The sequence below is a fragment of the Geospiza fortis genome, unplaced genomic scaffold, assembly GCF_000277835.1.
Source record: "Geospiza fortis unplaced genomic scaffold, GeoFor_1.0 scaffold275, whole genome shotgun sequence".
NCBI lineage: Eukaryota > Metazoa > Chordata > Aves > Passeriformes > Thraupidae > Geospiza > Geospiza fortis.
This window is the reverse complement of record NW_005054341.1, coordinates 5011924-5024854: the sequence shown is the minus strand read 5'-3', so window position 1 is coordinate 5024854 and position 12931 is coordinate 5011924. Positions and strand designations below refer to the sequence as shown.

Here is a 12931-nt window from a genome sequence, read left to right as displayed (position 1 = left end):
CGATTTCCCCTTCTCCGGCCGCTAACCTGGAATTCCTTCCCTGGAATTCCAGCCCTTCCCGATGCCCTCGGCTGTGCCCTCGTGCGACTCCGACCCGGGAAAATAGCATTTGAGGCTCTGGTGAAATTTGAGTAGGGAGCAGTGGGAGCGCTCTTTGCTGTTTCTTGAGTGTTTTTCGCACTGCTTGCTTTTCCACAAGTTTTTTTGGGTGGGAATTAGAAGCTGCAGCTTCGGGACTTGCTGGAAGCACGAGTGCAGCTTTTTGTCCAAGGCTTACGCCAAGCCTGTGCTTGTGCTCTAACCTAGAGCAACCTCAGGGGGTTTTGTCTCATTGCTGGTGATTTCTAGCTCGGGATGAACTCCTGAACTAGAGCTCTAGTTCAGGATAATCTCCTGACCAAACAGGGAGCTGATTATTCCAAAGGCATCCTCTAAAATCTGGCCTTCCATGGCAGCAGCAGGAGGTTTCAGTGAAGGCTCTGACACAGGATTCCACAGCTGCCTTTCCAGGCAGTATTGCAGCTGAAATTATGTTGTTTACATGGGGTTTTTTTGGGCTGGTTCCTTCAGGCACGTCCCAGGGATGTTGTGCCATCCTATGGGACACCGTGGGAGGGGACAGGGAGGATGGAGGGGTCTCCCTTCAGTGGCACCGTGGTGGATTTAATGTGCCCTGAGCGTGGCAAGTTCTCCTCAGGGCTAATTCGAGCCTTTCTGAAGAGGCAAACTCTGGAGTTCTTGCTTCCCAAGCTGCTTTTCCCAATCATTTGTGTTCTGTTTTGTTAGATTGTACTGGCTGCAGTCTGCTGGTTTGGAAAGTTCAGGGCTTGTGCTGGGGCTTCTGCCTCTCTGCTCCTCCTCCCAAGGTGTGCTCACCTTGGGGAAGCACCTGGGAGGGGATAAAGTGTGGGAGCACGGTGGAGGAGATCAGGGAAAAGAGGGTGAAGTGGTGGAATTCCGTGCTGAGGCTGCAGGTGTGCCCTGCCTGCAGCAGGATGTTCAGCTCTGGGCTTTTCCAGGGTGGTTTTGTGTTGCAGGTTGAGGCAGTGAAGCACAGGTTTGGTTAAAGTTGTGAGTTGCTGCTGTGGTTTTATTGCAGCTGTGATTTCAGGCCCTCTCAGCGAGGTGGGAAGTTTATTTTACCTGTCGCTGCGAGAAGTGAATTTTTAATGGGGGATAATTAAGATCTAAGAATCTGCCTGGGAATTTTTATGGAAAAAAAAAAAGGGGGGGTTGTTTAAGGGCGTAACAGTTTCCCTTAGTGCTGAGCTCCAGCAGCACTGGCTCTGCACCAAACTCCTGGATGTGACCTCTCCTGGGGCTCTGGGAACCCTCAGTTTAGGGGCTGGCCTAGATAACCCTTTAAGATCAAAAAGCAGCCACAATTTAAACAGCAATTACATCTGTAGCGGTTTGGGGCAGTTGTCTCTAAGAGCAGATTTGCCTTTTCCAGCACATTTGTAAATGTTAGATTAATCTCTGTGTAATCAAAGCTGCTCTCACATTTAGGCAAAACAAAGGTTTGCATAGCCCTGGTTTTACTGATTGTGTGTCTCTTTTTTTCAGCCTTCAATAACTGAGCTTGTAGCAGCCAAAGTTATTTATTAAAATAAGTGGAAAGACACAACAAATTCCTTGAGTTGGATTTGCCATAAGTGAGGTGGCAGCTCTTGCTGTCCTCATCCACATTGCTTTATTCCAACTCAAGAGCACGTTGCAATTACAGCCAGGACAGCACGTGGATAAATCATATTCATTAATGTTTTTTTATATTCAAATCTGGTCATAAATCTGAGAGTGGACTAGGACAGCAGGGAGAAGCAGTAGTTTGTCTTCCTGTCGATGAATTTAAGCTTCTCTCACGATGTAATCAGCTCCGTGTGTGTTTTAGGATTGCTGTAAATCTCTCTAATCAGAAATTTTGTATCTCCCGGTAGCTTGTCTCTTTGAAATATTGAAAAGTTGATCCTTGTTCTCTTACCTTGCTAGATTAATCAGATTTAAGAAAAAGAAATAATCTTCTTCTTAAGCTGAGCGGGAAGAATGAGAGGAAGATCTTGAAGATAATAAAAAATCCAGGAGAGAATATTCTTAATCAAATGGATAGGAATTAATAAAGCTGCAGCTAAAGTATCATGTTTGAAGATCTGTTTTCAATGGTTTCAAAAGAGGCTGTAGATGAGAAGTGAACAGTTTAGTTATATCACAAGAGATATCGCTGCCACACACTTCAGCCTTCCTTGCACACGGCTGCTGCGTGAGAACCCCAGTGGGCTTGTGAAGGGGGGCTCCTTTTCTGCCTCTCGGGGCTGGGATTCCTTCTGAATCCATTTAGCTCCAGAGAGAGGGCGGCTGGGGATCAAGGAGAATCCAGGGGGGTAGCCCAGAGGAAGGTACAATGTTTGCACTTAGTTTCTGCTAACGCCGCCTTCATTTGAGCGTGTGCGTCTGGAGAGCTCAGGGAAGGAGGCAAACAGTGGTGCTTGGGGGTGGCATCTCTCAGGATAACTGTGCCAAATGTAAATACTACATCAAGACTTGAGAGGGTTTCATTTGGGGGGTAAGAAGTCAGCCAGTCCTGCTGCTGCTTTAAGGAGGGAAATTGTCCAAAGTTGACGGCGTAATCTGTAAGTTTTGGGTTTGTTTTCTCTCCGAGTCTCCATCAGAGATATGAGGAACTCGCTCAGGGAGTAGCAGTCTGCAGGCAGAAGTTTGGGAAGGGCTTGGTGTTGGCTCAGCAGCAGCTGCTGAGCTCCATGTGATGGGAGACCCAGCAGTATCCTGGTTTTCCCCATCCCAGGCACTCCTGTGAGTGTAGCTTTCACCTCAGAACATGCCATTCATTTTGTTTATTTTTAAACTTGGCTTTATGCCCAGCTGTTCAAGAGCACACTTTGTTCCACCTTTGGGTGTGTTGTAACCCATTCCAGCCAGAATTCCTCTGAAAATCATCAGGCTTTTCCTTGCTCAGTTCCTGTCTCTTCCACGCTCTTGAGGTTTAATCCATGTGTGTTATGCCTGTGGCTGGTGGAAGGGAGGATCAGTGTTGCTAATTGCCCTTTCACCAAACTAACCACAAAACCAAACCACAAGCCCAACTACAACAAAGGCCCAAACAAAACAAACCTGAAATTATGGTGAGGAAACAAAAGTGACCGTGGTTGTTGAGGATGTTGAAGAATCCACTGCTGGAGCTGTCCAGGCACACAGGTGGCTTTAGGTGGTTTAGGATGAAGAAATGATGAGAGATATAGGAACTTCTTGTCAGGAGAAAAAAACAGCTCTTCCATAAGCTATCACTGTGTTTTCTGGTTAAAAGCAGCTGTAGAAAGAAATGCTGTTTAATAGTGAAAAGTGCAGTTGCAGGTAGTGTGGGTACTTACTACTGGCCCTGGATTTTAATAGTAATAATTACTTATTACTTAGTGTGGGTACTCTTTTTCTTCTGCTGCCATTAAAACCAAAACAGACTTTGATGAGTTCTGTGCGTTAATAGCTGCAATCCTTGTCCCCACTGCATCCCCAGGCCAAAGAGTGCAATGGTGTCAAGGTCCCCATTGACACAAGCAAGCCCAACCCCAACGAGGTGGAGTTCGACAACCTCTACCTGGACATGAACGGCATCATTCACCCCTGCACACACCCAGAGGACAAGTAAGGCTCTTTGTTTGGCTCTTTGCAGGTTCCATATCTCTCTCCTTACTGACAGCATTTCAGGGGTTAAATTGAATGCTCTGTGTTTTAGGCCAGCGCCCAAAAATGAAGATGAGATGATGGTGGCGATTTTTGAGTATATCGACAGGATCTTCAACATTGTGAGACCAAGGAGACTCCTTTACATGGCCATAGATGGAGTGGTGAGTATTGACACATTGGGTTTCCAGCTGGAAAATCCTCATCTCCCCTCAATAGACAGAATCATGGAATGATTTGTTGAGGACGGGACCCTAAAGATCTCCTGCTTCCCCATGGTCAGGGACATCTTCACTGGCACAGGTTGCTCCATTCAACCTGGCCACCACTAGGTCTGATGAGAGATCAACTCTTTGTAATAACTTGTGACCCAAAGCAGCTCTCAGGAGCTGAGAGAGAGAGTGTGTCTAGATGCAAAAAGTGACCCAAGCTCTCCTGTACCTTTTTTTAGGCCCCACGTGCCAAAATGAATCAACAGCGATCCAGGAGATTCAGAGCCTCAAAGGAGGGCATGGAAGCTGCTGAGGAGAAGCAAAAAATCCGACAAGAAATTCTGGCCAAAGGTAGGGCAGTGGCCTTATCAGGGGTTTTTCCTTGAGAATCACCTTGTTTGGTCACCTCAGTAAGGTTTAGAGAAGGGCTGTGTGTGCATTGCTGGGAGAAGGAGAGAACAAGCCTGGGGAAGGCTGGATCTGTGTTTTCCAAAGTTAAGAACTGAGACAAAACAAAATGTCATCTTTTCTTCTTCAGTCTCCTGCCTGAAATGAGTTTGTGTTGAGTGCTCTTAATTCCTTTTGAAAATAAATTGAACAGAAGAGCAGGGATAAATGCAATGAGAAACAACCAAAACCCTTCTGGAAGGAAGTACACGTTTGTAGGGCTTGATGAAAGGAGGATTGAGGCTTAAAAGCAGGGATCAGATGGAAATACTCCTCTACAGGGATAATAAGCTGGCAGCAAGGGGAGTTACTTGACAGTGGAAACTCTAAATTCAGTGAGGAAACAAAAGTCAGAGCAACTTTGAGGGTGGTGGTGACACAGCTGGAGTGAGAGGGGAGCGTGTTGCTGCTGGGTGGGCTTTGAAATCACCTTGCTGAAGTAACAATGTTTGACAGCACCTTGTAGGATGGAGATAATGCAATGGTAAGGCTTGGATTGGTTTAATTTTGTGGGAATTTATTAAACAAACTGGTTTCAATGAGTTAATTATTCCCAGGGGGAGCTGTCTGGATTTTGCCATGCAAAAATGTTGGCAGTGGTCCATCTGGATGTAACTCTGCTCTCTGTTGCTCCAGGTGGCTTTCTGCCTCCAGAGGAGGTGAAGGAGAGGTTTGACAGCAACTGCATCACCCCGGTGAGTGGCCTGGCCCTGGACCCAGCAATTCAACCCCAACCCAGGGGCTGAATGTTGGTTTAATTCCTTTCCTTCCAACCTTTTGTAGGGAACTGAGTTTATGGACAATCTTGCTAAATGCCTCCGCTATTACATCGCTGACCGCTTGAACAGCGACCCGGGCTGGAAGAACCTGACAGTGAGTTTCCCGCTTTCACACTTGAGGGAGATGAAAGGGATGTTTGGGCTGGGCTGAAATCCAATTGAAGAGTAGAAATTTAACAGATTTGTCTCTTGGCCTGGCTGTGAGCTGTTATTAACAGCAGGCCAACACACACATCCCTCTGAGGCTTCAGAGATCCATTCCGTGCTGATAACTCCATCTCCCAGCACCATTTGCTGTGATTTCATTGAAGGACAAGGAGCAGGTTTGCTGCTGGAAGCCACAATTTCACATAATGGGGAGACAGGGCTTTAGGAATCCTTTTTCTGCTTTAGGGGGAAGTGTCAAGATACGTTGTAATTGTATCTTTTGCACTGTTTCTTTTTTGTAATTGCTCCGTCAGCAGGCTGCATTTTCTCTGTTGCTCTGATGTCAGGCAGTGAAAATAAAAGTGCCGGTTTTCTTGCCTTTCTGTGCTTGGAGATTCTCCCCTGGCCTTGCCCAGCCACTCCACTCCCCCATTTCTGTCTGTGGCAGCCCTGTGTGTGCTGCACACAAGGAGCAGTGCAGGCAGGAAATGCAGCTGCCTGTGCTATGTGCCACGAGCTGACCGTTCAAGTGCTCTAATTAGAGGGCAGTTGGCTCTGCTTGATTCCCCCCATCAGACAGGAGTTTTATAAACACTAATTCTCGTTAGGGTGAGGAGGGGGTGATGAGATCATGTTTCAGTGCATCAATGAGCTGAATCTGGGAGTTCTCTAGTGCCCATTTCATTGCCCTGATAATTTATTGGACACATCAAACGTGACGTGATCGTTTCAGTGGAATTTGCAGCAGTGTCAGCTTCAGCATGAAACTGGTAGAGCAAAGTGAAAGTCTCTTCACTTGCTCCTTGCTTGTAAATAATTTCATCTTAAATCACAATATTTTAGCTCGAACCACGAGTTAGAATTTCAAGTATTCATAAGTCAGATGCTGTGTTCAGTATATAAGTTACTGGGTTTTTTTCCTGTGGCTGCATTAATTGTTGCCATGATTTGAATGCTTTTCAGGTTATTTTGTCAGATGCCAGTGCTCCTGGTGAAGGGGAGCATAAAATCATGGATTACATCAGGAGACAAAGAGGTAAAATTCCAATTAATGTGGACATTTTGTTTTAAGTTAAGTAATAACTTACTTAGCATTACTTTGACAAAATGTAATTTTCTTTTGTGCAGCTCAACCCAACCATGACCCAAACACTCACCACTGTCTGTGTGGGGCTGATGGTGAGTTTTCTCTTGCTTGTGGTATTTTGCTTGAAGCAGAATTCACTTTGCTTCTAAACATTAAAAAAAAAAAAAAAACAACAACAAAAAACCAAAACTTGATTATGTTTATCCTTAATCACACTTTATTCTTCTCCCTTGCTCGGTAGCTGATCTGATCATGCTTGGCTTAGCTACACATGAACCAAACTTCACCATCATTAGGGAAGAGTTCAAACCAAACAAACCCAAACCATGTGCTCTCTGTAACCAGATGGGACATGAGGTTAAGGATTGCCAAGGTCTGCCCAGAGAGAAACAAGGAAAGGTAAGAATTTTGCTGTTTCTAGGATTTTTTAATCTATAGTGTATAAGGAGATTCTCAAATCATTCTTGCTGTTGGTTTTAGCTGAAGCATGGTGCAAATTGTTGCTTGGAATACCTAGCTTTCCCCTTGGAAGTAAAAATACGAAAGCATTGTGTGCCAAACCTGATGTCCACACTTGTGGTGTTTTGTTTTCTGGGATTTTTCCCACTGAATGAGAACAAACAATCAGTAACTGAACAGATGTGCAAAGCAGCAAAATACACGCTTGGCACAAGGGCTTGGGAGCCTTTTTGGATCTCTCTCAACTCCTCTTGAGGCAAGCCTTGCAAGCGGGGCTGGAGAAGCTCTGGAATGCACTTGGATCTGATGCGAGTCCCCTCTGGTTTCAGCACGATCAGTTTGCCGACACCCTGCCGGTCTCAGAGCAAGAGTTCATCTTCATCCGCCTGTGTGTCCTGCGCGAGGTGAGGTGCTATAAATTCCAACCAAAGCTATAAATTCCTATAAATTCCATCCAAACCCCTGCAGTGTTCTCTGAGCTCCTGTTGCTTGTGTGTGTATTGCAGTACTTGGAGAGAGAGCTCACCATGGCCAGCTTGCCTTTCACTTTTGATTTTGAAAGGAGTGTTGATGACTGGGTCTTCATGTGTTTCTTTGTGGGGAATGACTTCCTCCCTCACCTGCCATCTCTGGAGATCAGGTAGATGAGATTCTGTGTTCTTTTCCTGCAAGAACAGCTCCTGTGCTTTTCACTACCAGGAGTCTCACCCTGTGCTTTGTGTTTAGGGAGGGAGCAATCGATCGCTTGGTGAACATCTATAAAAACGTGGTGCACAAAACCGGGGTGAGAGTTTTTCCTTTTCCTTTAAAAATATCTGGGTCTTTGCCACATAACAGACTTGTTTTTCAACTCTGTTATTCTCTGACCTGCAGGGCTACCTGACTGAAAGTGGTTTTGTGAACCTGCAGCGGGTCCAGATGATCATGCTGGCTGTTGGGGAAGTTGAAGACAGCATTTTCAAAAAGAGGAAAGATGATGATGTAATTTTTTGTTCTTGTTCTGACATTCTTGAAGTTAGATTTTAATCACTAACTATTAGCCAAAGACACTCCTTTAAGAGAATAAGAAAAAGAAAAATACCCAAAATTTGTATTTTCATTGTTATAATCTCCGCTGAATTCTTCCAGGCTCAAAAAAGAATCTTGTGCTTCCAGCTGAGTTTCTTTTCCTGGAAATGCCAATTTGATGTTCAAGTTTTCAGTTGGCCCAGGAATCACAGAATAGGAAATATCTTTCCTTGAGTTTCTTTTCCTATTTCTAAGACTATAATGTCTCTCTGACATTTTTTTGGGCAGCTCTGCAGTGCAGGCAAGGCGTCTATGTGCTTTGACACTGCTGTCACCCCCAAATAAGGCTGCAGCTAAATTTAGTAGATCATTTAAATCCTTACCAAAGTTTTGGAGCTTTGGGTACCCAGGTGGTTTTTTTCCCCATAGATTTTCAGGGTAAGGTAGAAAATTCCTTCCCATTTCTGTTGGATTTACAGATGCAGGAATTGACCCATGTCTTACTCAGAACATTCCCTAAAAACCTCGTGGTGTGGTCAGTTGAGGATTATAATGAAATCGTTTGCCAAGGAGTCTGTGTCGTTGACTGACTTTATTTCCCTTTGTTCTTCATTTAGGATAACTTTAAAAGACGACAAAAAGAAAAAAGAAAGAGATTGAAGGTAGGTGAATTCCTTACCCAATGCAGAAACTAGCAAGAATTTAAATGTCTACTTTAGTTTTTGGATGTTGGAACTGCAGGTGTAATCATGGTGTTTTCTGCCTTGTATGTAACTATTTCAAAGTTAAAAAAAATTAAGTTGACTTTTTTTCCTGTTCCATATTTAAAAAATGTGCCTTTGTACATTCATTTCCCCATAATGTTAATCTGAAAATTGTAAGAGAGCGTCATCCCAGTGCTGGGGAGATCACACAGCTCTTTCAGCAGCCTTGTCTGTGTTTATCTTGCAGAGGGATCAGCCTTCCTTTATTCCTGGTGGTCAGTTTTCCCCTCAAGCCCTGGGAAATCGATCCAGCCCTCAGGCAATCTGTAACCCTCGACAAGCTGCCTTTGAGATGAGGATGCACGACAGGCAGAACTCGGTGAGTGGATGTTCAGAGGCGTTTGCGCAGAGAAAGGAAAGAATTGCAGCCTGTGTTACTCCAGGCATCTTTTTGTCTGCTCTGTCGAGTTTTCTTGAAAAGCTGGCACCTCAAACATTATTCTTCAAGGAAGTGACTTTTAATGAGTGATTTTTTAAGCATGCTTGAATAAAATTGTCTTCTTTTTTTCTGCTTGGAATGATGCTTTTCCCTGAGGAAGGCAGAAGCTTGGATGAAGTTTTGGGCAAGGTATTAGTGAGGGAAAAACTGGGAAGAAGTGCTCTGTTAGAAGTCCTGTTAGCTTTAAATAACAATTATGACAAATATTTTCTTTCTTGGTATAAATCTTCATCCAAACAGCGAACAGATTAAAAGTTCTTTTTCATCACAGAGATGTGTGTTCTGTCTCTGAAGTCTAAATACAATGTGCTTTTTCAAGGTTTAATTTCTGCTGCTCTTCTCTTTTAATCTCAAAACTTTTTTGCACATGAGTTACACAAATTAGTTCCTTTATGGAACAGGAGACATTTCTTTTAGGGTCTAATATTAAAATAGATAAATTTGAGAGGAGTTTAAGAGACCAGCTATGAGGGAGTTCAGAGTATTTCTGGCAGTTCTGAGTTGGAAGCACCTTTTTTCACTAGTGCCACAAAAGGAAGTTGCAGCAGAAGCTGCAGTGATGTTCCAAAATTGGACTAAATCCAGAATGGCATTTTTTAATCAATTCATACTGTGTTTATTGCACCTATTCCTTTCTCAAAGCCAGTGACATCTTGTCCTGTGTGCATCAATGCCTGCCTTTTAACAGGGATGTGGTTTTCCCTTTTGCCCCTTGACTATGATGGCTTAAGGGCTGTGCAGCCTTTGCCGGGAGTTGTTTTGGAACTGAAGAGAAGGCTTGTGATTATCACAGAGCTGTTAATTTTAACTTCATTTTTAAAAGCCTAATAATTCTTCCTCCCCACCCCCAACCTTCCCCTGTTTATCTCTAATAATTCTGACCCTAGACAACTTCAGCATCTCCCAACACCAGCCTGACTCCTGACAGCAGCCCGTCCCTGGGAGGAGGAATTAAGCGGAAACCTGAGGACAGTGACAGTGAACCTGAGCCAGAGGATAATATCAGGTGAAGCCATTTTTTGTAGCACTTTGTTAGCAAATTGCTGAGATAGATGCAGCCTAATTAATGCCATTTAGCTCAGTGCAGCGCTGCCTTCGGATGCTTTTGTGATCTTTTTTATCCAGCAGTAATTAACGTGGAGGGTGAAGATATCCAGTAAATTCCAGTGAGATGGGTGAGCTCTGGCTGTTCAAGCTAAGTATCCAGATTAGTATGCATGCAGGTTTGCAGCCTCCCAGCCACTGCTCCCTCTGAGACCGAGCTTGGCGAGACATTCCCTGATTATGTGAGCGGAATGCCACTGTTCCTGGAATCTGGGAGCTGCTTAACCCGCATGTGGGCAGCAGTGTCAGTGCTCTCCACCATCTTTGGTTTTCAGCAGGCTCTGGTTTGTCTCTGAGTTCTTGCATTGTCTCAGGAGGGCTGAGCCTGGGATGGTTGAGACAGGAATTTTCTGGGAATTAACCACCAGTGAGTCTGCAGTGGTTTCAATGAAACTCTTGCTGTTTGCGTTGAGGGTGAAGGCCCTTATGGCTGTTCCTGAGAAGTGCAGCCACAGGGGTTTGTTTTCTGTGGAGTCTGCCCACATCCACCCATGGCCTAACAATCAGGGTTCTTTCCTTGTGGAGTTCTGGTCAGTCATCACAGTGTATTTGTGACATGTGGCCCTTCAGCTCTAGCATTATCACAATTCTTGCTCTCATTCTTATTTTCTTTCCAATGTGTCTATATCTAAATGGACTGATTTTTTTTTAAGATCTATCAAGCAGTATTTTTATGTAAAATTATAAATTTTAAGGATAAATTACTCCATCTCATTTCCACCTGAGTGTTAGCAGAGCTGCTAAAAGAAGCTTGAACAGTATGAGTGAACTGTGGTGATTCACGAGCAGCAGTGTTCTGACGGGGTTGGTATTGACAAGGAAAAAGATGTGCTACATTCAACCACAGTTTTTTAAGCTTTTGTAGCTCAGAATATTTTTTTTGGTGCCCTTTTCTGAGTGGAAAATAATTCTATGCTTGCCATTGTGAATAAAAAGAACTGCATTGATGTCCTAGATACGGCCACACTGTTTGTGAAAATAAATTCGGTATTTAGAATGACTTTGAAACCAGAACAAATTGTTGCAGTCGGCTACAGATGGGTTTTTATCTCACAGAAATGTTTTTTGAATTTATGCAAGTGTCGGTCTGCCAGGCAGCTCAGAGCCTGCAGGTGTTATTGACTCCATCCCTCAAGCCTTCAGTGCCAGGAGCTCTGTTCTTGCTTACCTGCTTTTCTGGAAGTGTTGAAAGCATCTCTTGGCTTCTCTGCCTGCTCATCAGTGTGAGTTGTCTTAGAAGGATTTAGGAACTGTCCTGAGCAGCTGTCTCAAAACAGAAGCAAGGGAAGATCCTCTTTGTAGAGCCAAAGGGATGTGCATCCTGTAAGGAAGCATAAATGGATTGTGGCTCTCTCCTAAAGCTCCATACACAGGATTTAGGGCTCTGGGAGAATCTGACCAGTGTCAGCTTGAGGTGACCTCTTGGAGTGGTTTGGAATAAAATTCCATGTAAGAAAACAAATCATTATTAAGGGATTATGTGGTTTAACCAGTTTGGTTCTTTGCTGACACGATGCAGCAGAGCTGAAGGGTGCAGCTGCCCGTGTGTGAAAGAGGAACCAGTGTTTGTTTTCCCTGCCCCATCTGTGGACAGACATGAGGGGGAGCTGTGTGAAGGAAGGATGAACTGTGGCCAGGGTGGCTCCTGTGATCCCAACATCCACCTCTGGCCTGAGAGACTGAAAATCCTGTGTGAAAGGGAGCTCATCTGTTGTGAGGCAGCAAGCACAGGGCAGAAGTGCCTCTGGTAATCACAGCTTGTCTGAACAGAACACAAATTGTTACTCATTTGCTTGCCTTTATATTTGAGGTAGCAGGAAAACTGTCAATTCTGCCAGCAGTCACATTTTATTCTGTTGCTGTTGAGCATCACTTTTTCTGCTTTCATTTAAACTGTATATAAATGGCAACTGAAGTAGCAAGTGGCTTTGTTTTACACTGTAATTCAGACCTGCAGATGTGCATCTGTTGAGGTGCCCATCCATGTTAACATGTTACCTGTGCCTGGTTGTGTTGCAGGTTGTGGGAGACTGGCTGGAAGCAGCGCTACTATAAAAACAAATTCGATGTGGACGCCTCCGATGAGAAATTCCGCCGCAAGGTTGTGCAGTCCTACGTGGAAGGGCTTTGCTGGGTTCTCAGATATTATTATCAGGTACCCCAAAGTTTCTTGTCTGCAGTTGTTTCAGTCTGTTGCTCATTTTTGGAAAAGCTGTGGGGTTTTTTTTAAAGAGTAAAACACCTGGTGTTTGAGTGTGCTGATTCTGTTTGACATTGGGGGTTCAAATGCAGTTTCACCATCCCTGGAGCTGCTGAAGGAACAACTGGATGTGGCACTGAGTGCTCTGATCTGGTTGACAAGGTGGTGATTGGTCACAGGCTGGACTCTCATCTCAGAGGTGTTTTCCAGCCTCAGTGATTCCAGGATTCTGGTTCTCACATCTGGTAGCAGCACTTGGTGCAGCAGGAACTGCTGCTGTTTTCTCTTTCCCACAAATAATGACACTGCAGGTGCCTAAATGAGAGAACAAAGAACAAAGCCCTTGAAATGCCAGTAAGAATTTGCAAGGGACAGAGTTGTCAGTCTCCTCTGTAGATTGTAATGCTGCTCCATGAAGTGTGTTGTGATTGAAGTAATCTGTATCAGATTTAAATCTTTTGATAATTGAGATGTCAGATTGGCAAGAGATTAGTGGGCCATGGTGAGGTTTGTTGCACTGATGGTTAATGAGGAGCTCCGTGCCCTGAAGGCAAAGTCAGGCTGGCTGTGTGACCTGGGAGCACAGTGTGCT

General features: G+C 44.4%; 1 protein-coding gene across 1 annotated transcript in view; it reads left to right on the top strand.

Annotated features, from left to right (window-relative positions):
• The window catches only part of XRN2 (5'-3' exoribonuclease 2), a 33093-nt gene that overhangs the window by 872 nt on the left and 19290 nt on the right, over positions 1-12931 (top strand). Inside the window, exons 2-17 of the mRNA XM_031058283.1 lie at positions 3497-3654; positions 3746-3857; positions 4145-4256; positions 4989-5047; positions 5136-5225; positions 6242-6314; positions 6407-6457; positions 6607-6764; positions 7154-7228; positions 7331-7464; positions 7551-7608; positions 7698-7805; positions 8450-8494; positions 8784-8915; positions 9923-10041; positions 12159-12294. Of these exons, the coding sequence (XP_030914143.1) occupies positions 3497-3654; positions 3746-3857; positions 4145-4256; positions 4989-5047; positions 5136-5225; positions 6242-6314; positions 6407-6457; positions 6607-6764; positions 7154-7228; positions 7331-7464; positions 7551-7608; positions 7698-7805; positions 8450-8494; positions 8784-8915; positions 9923-10041; positions 12159-12294 (1620 nt within the window). The remainder of the gene's footprint in view (positions 1-3496; positions 3655-3745; positions 3858-4144; positions 4257-4988; positions 5048-5135; positions 5226-6241; positions 6315-6406; positions 6458-6606; positions 6765-7153; positions 7229-7330; positions 7465-7550; positions 7609-7697; positions 7806-8449; positions 8495-8783; positions 8916-9922; positions 10042-12158; positions 12295-12931) is intronic.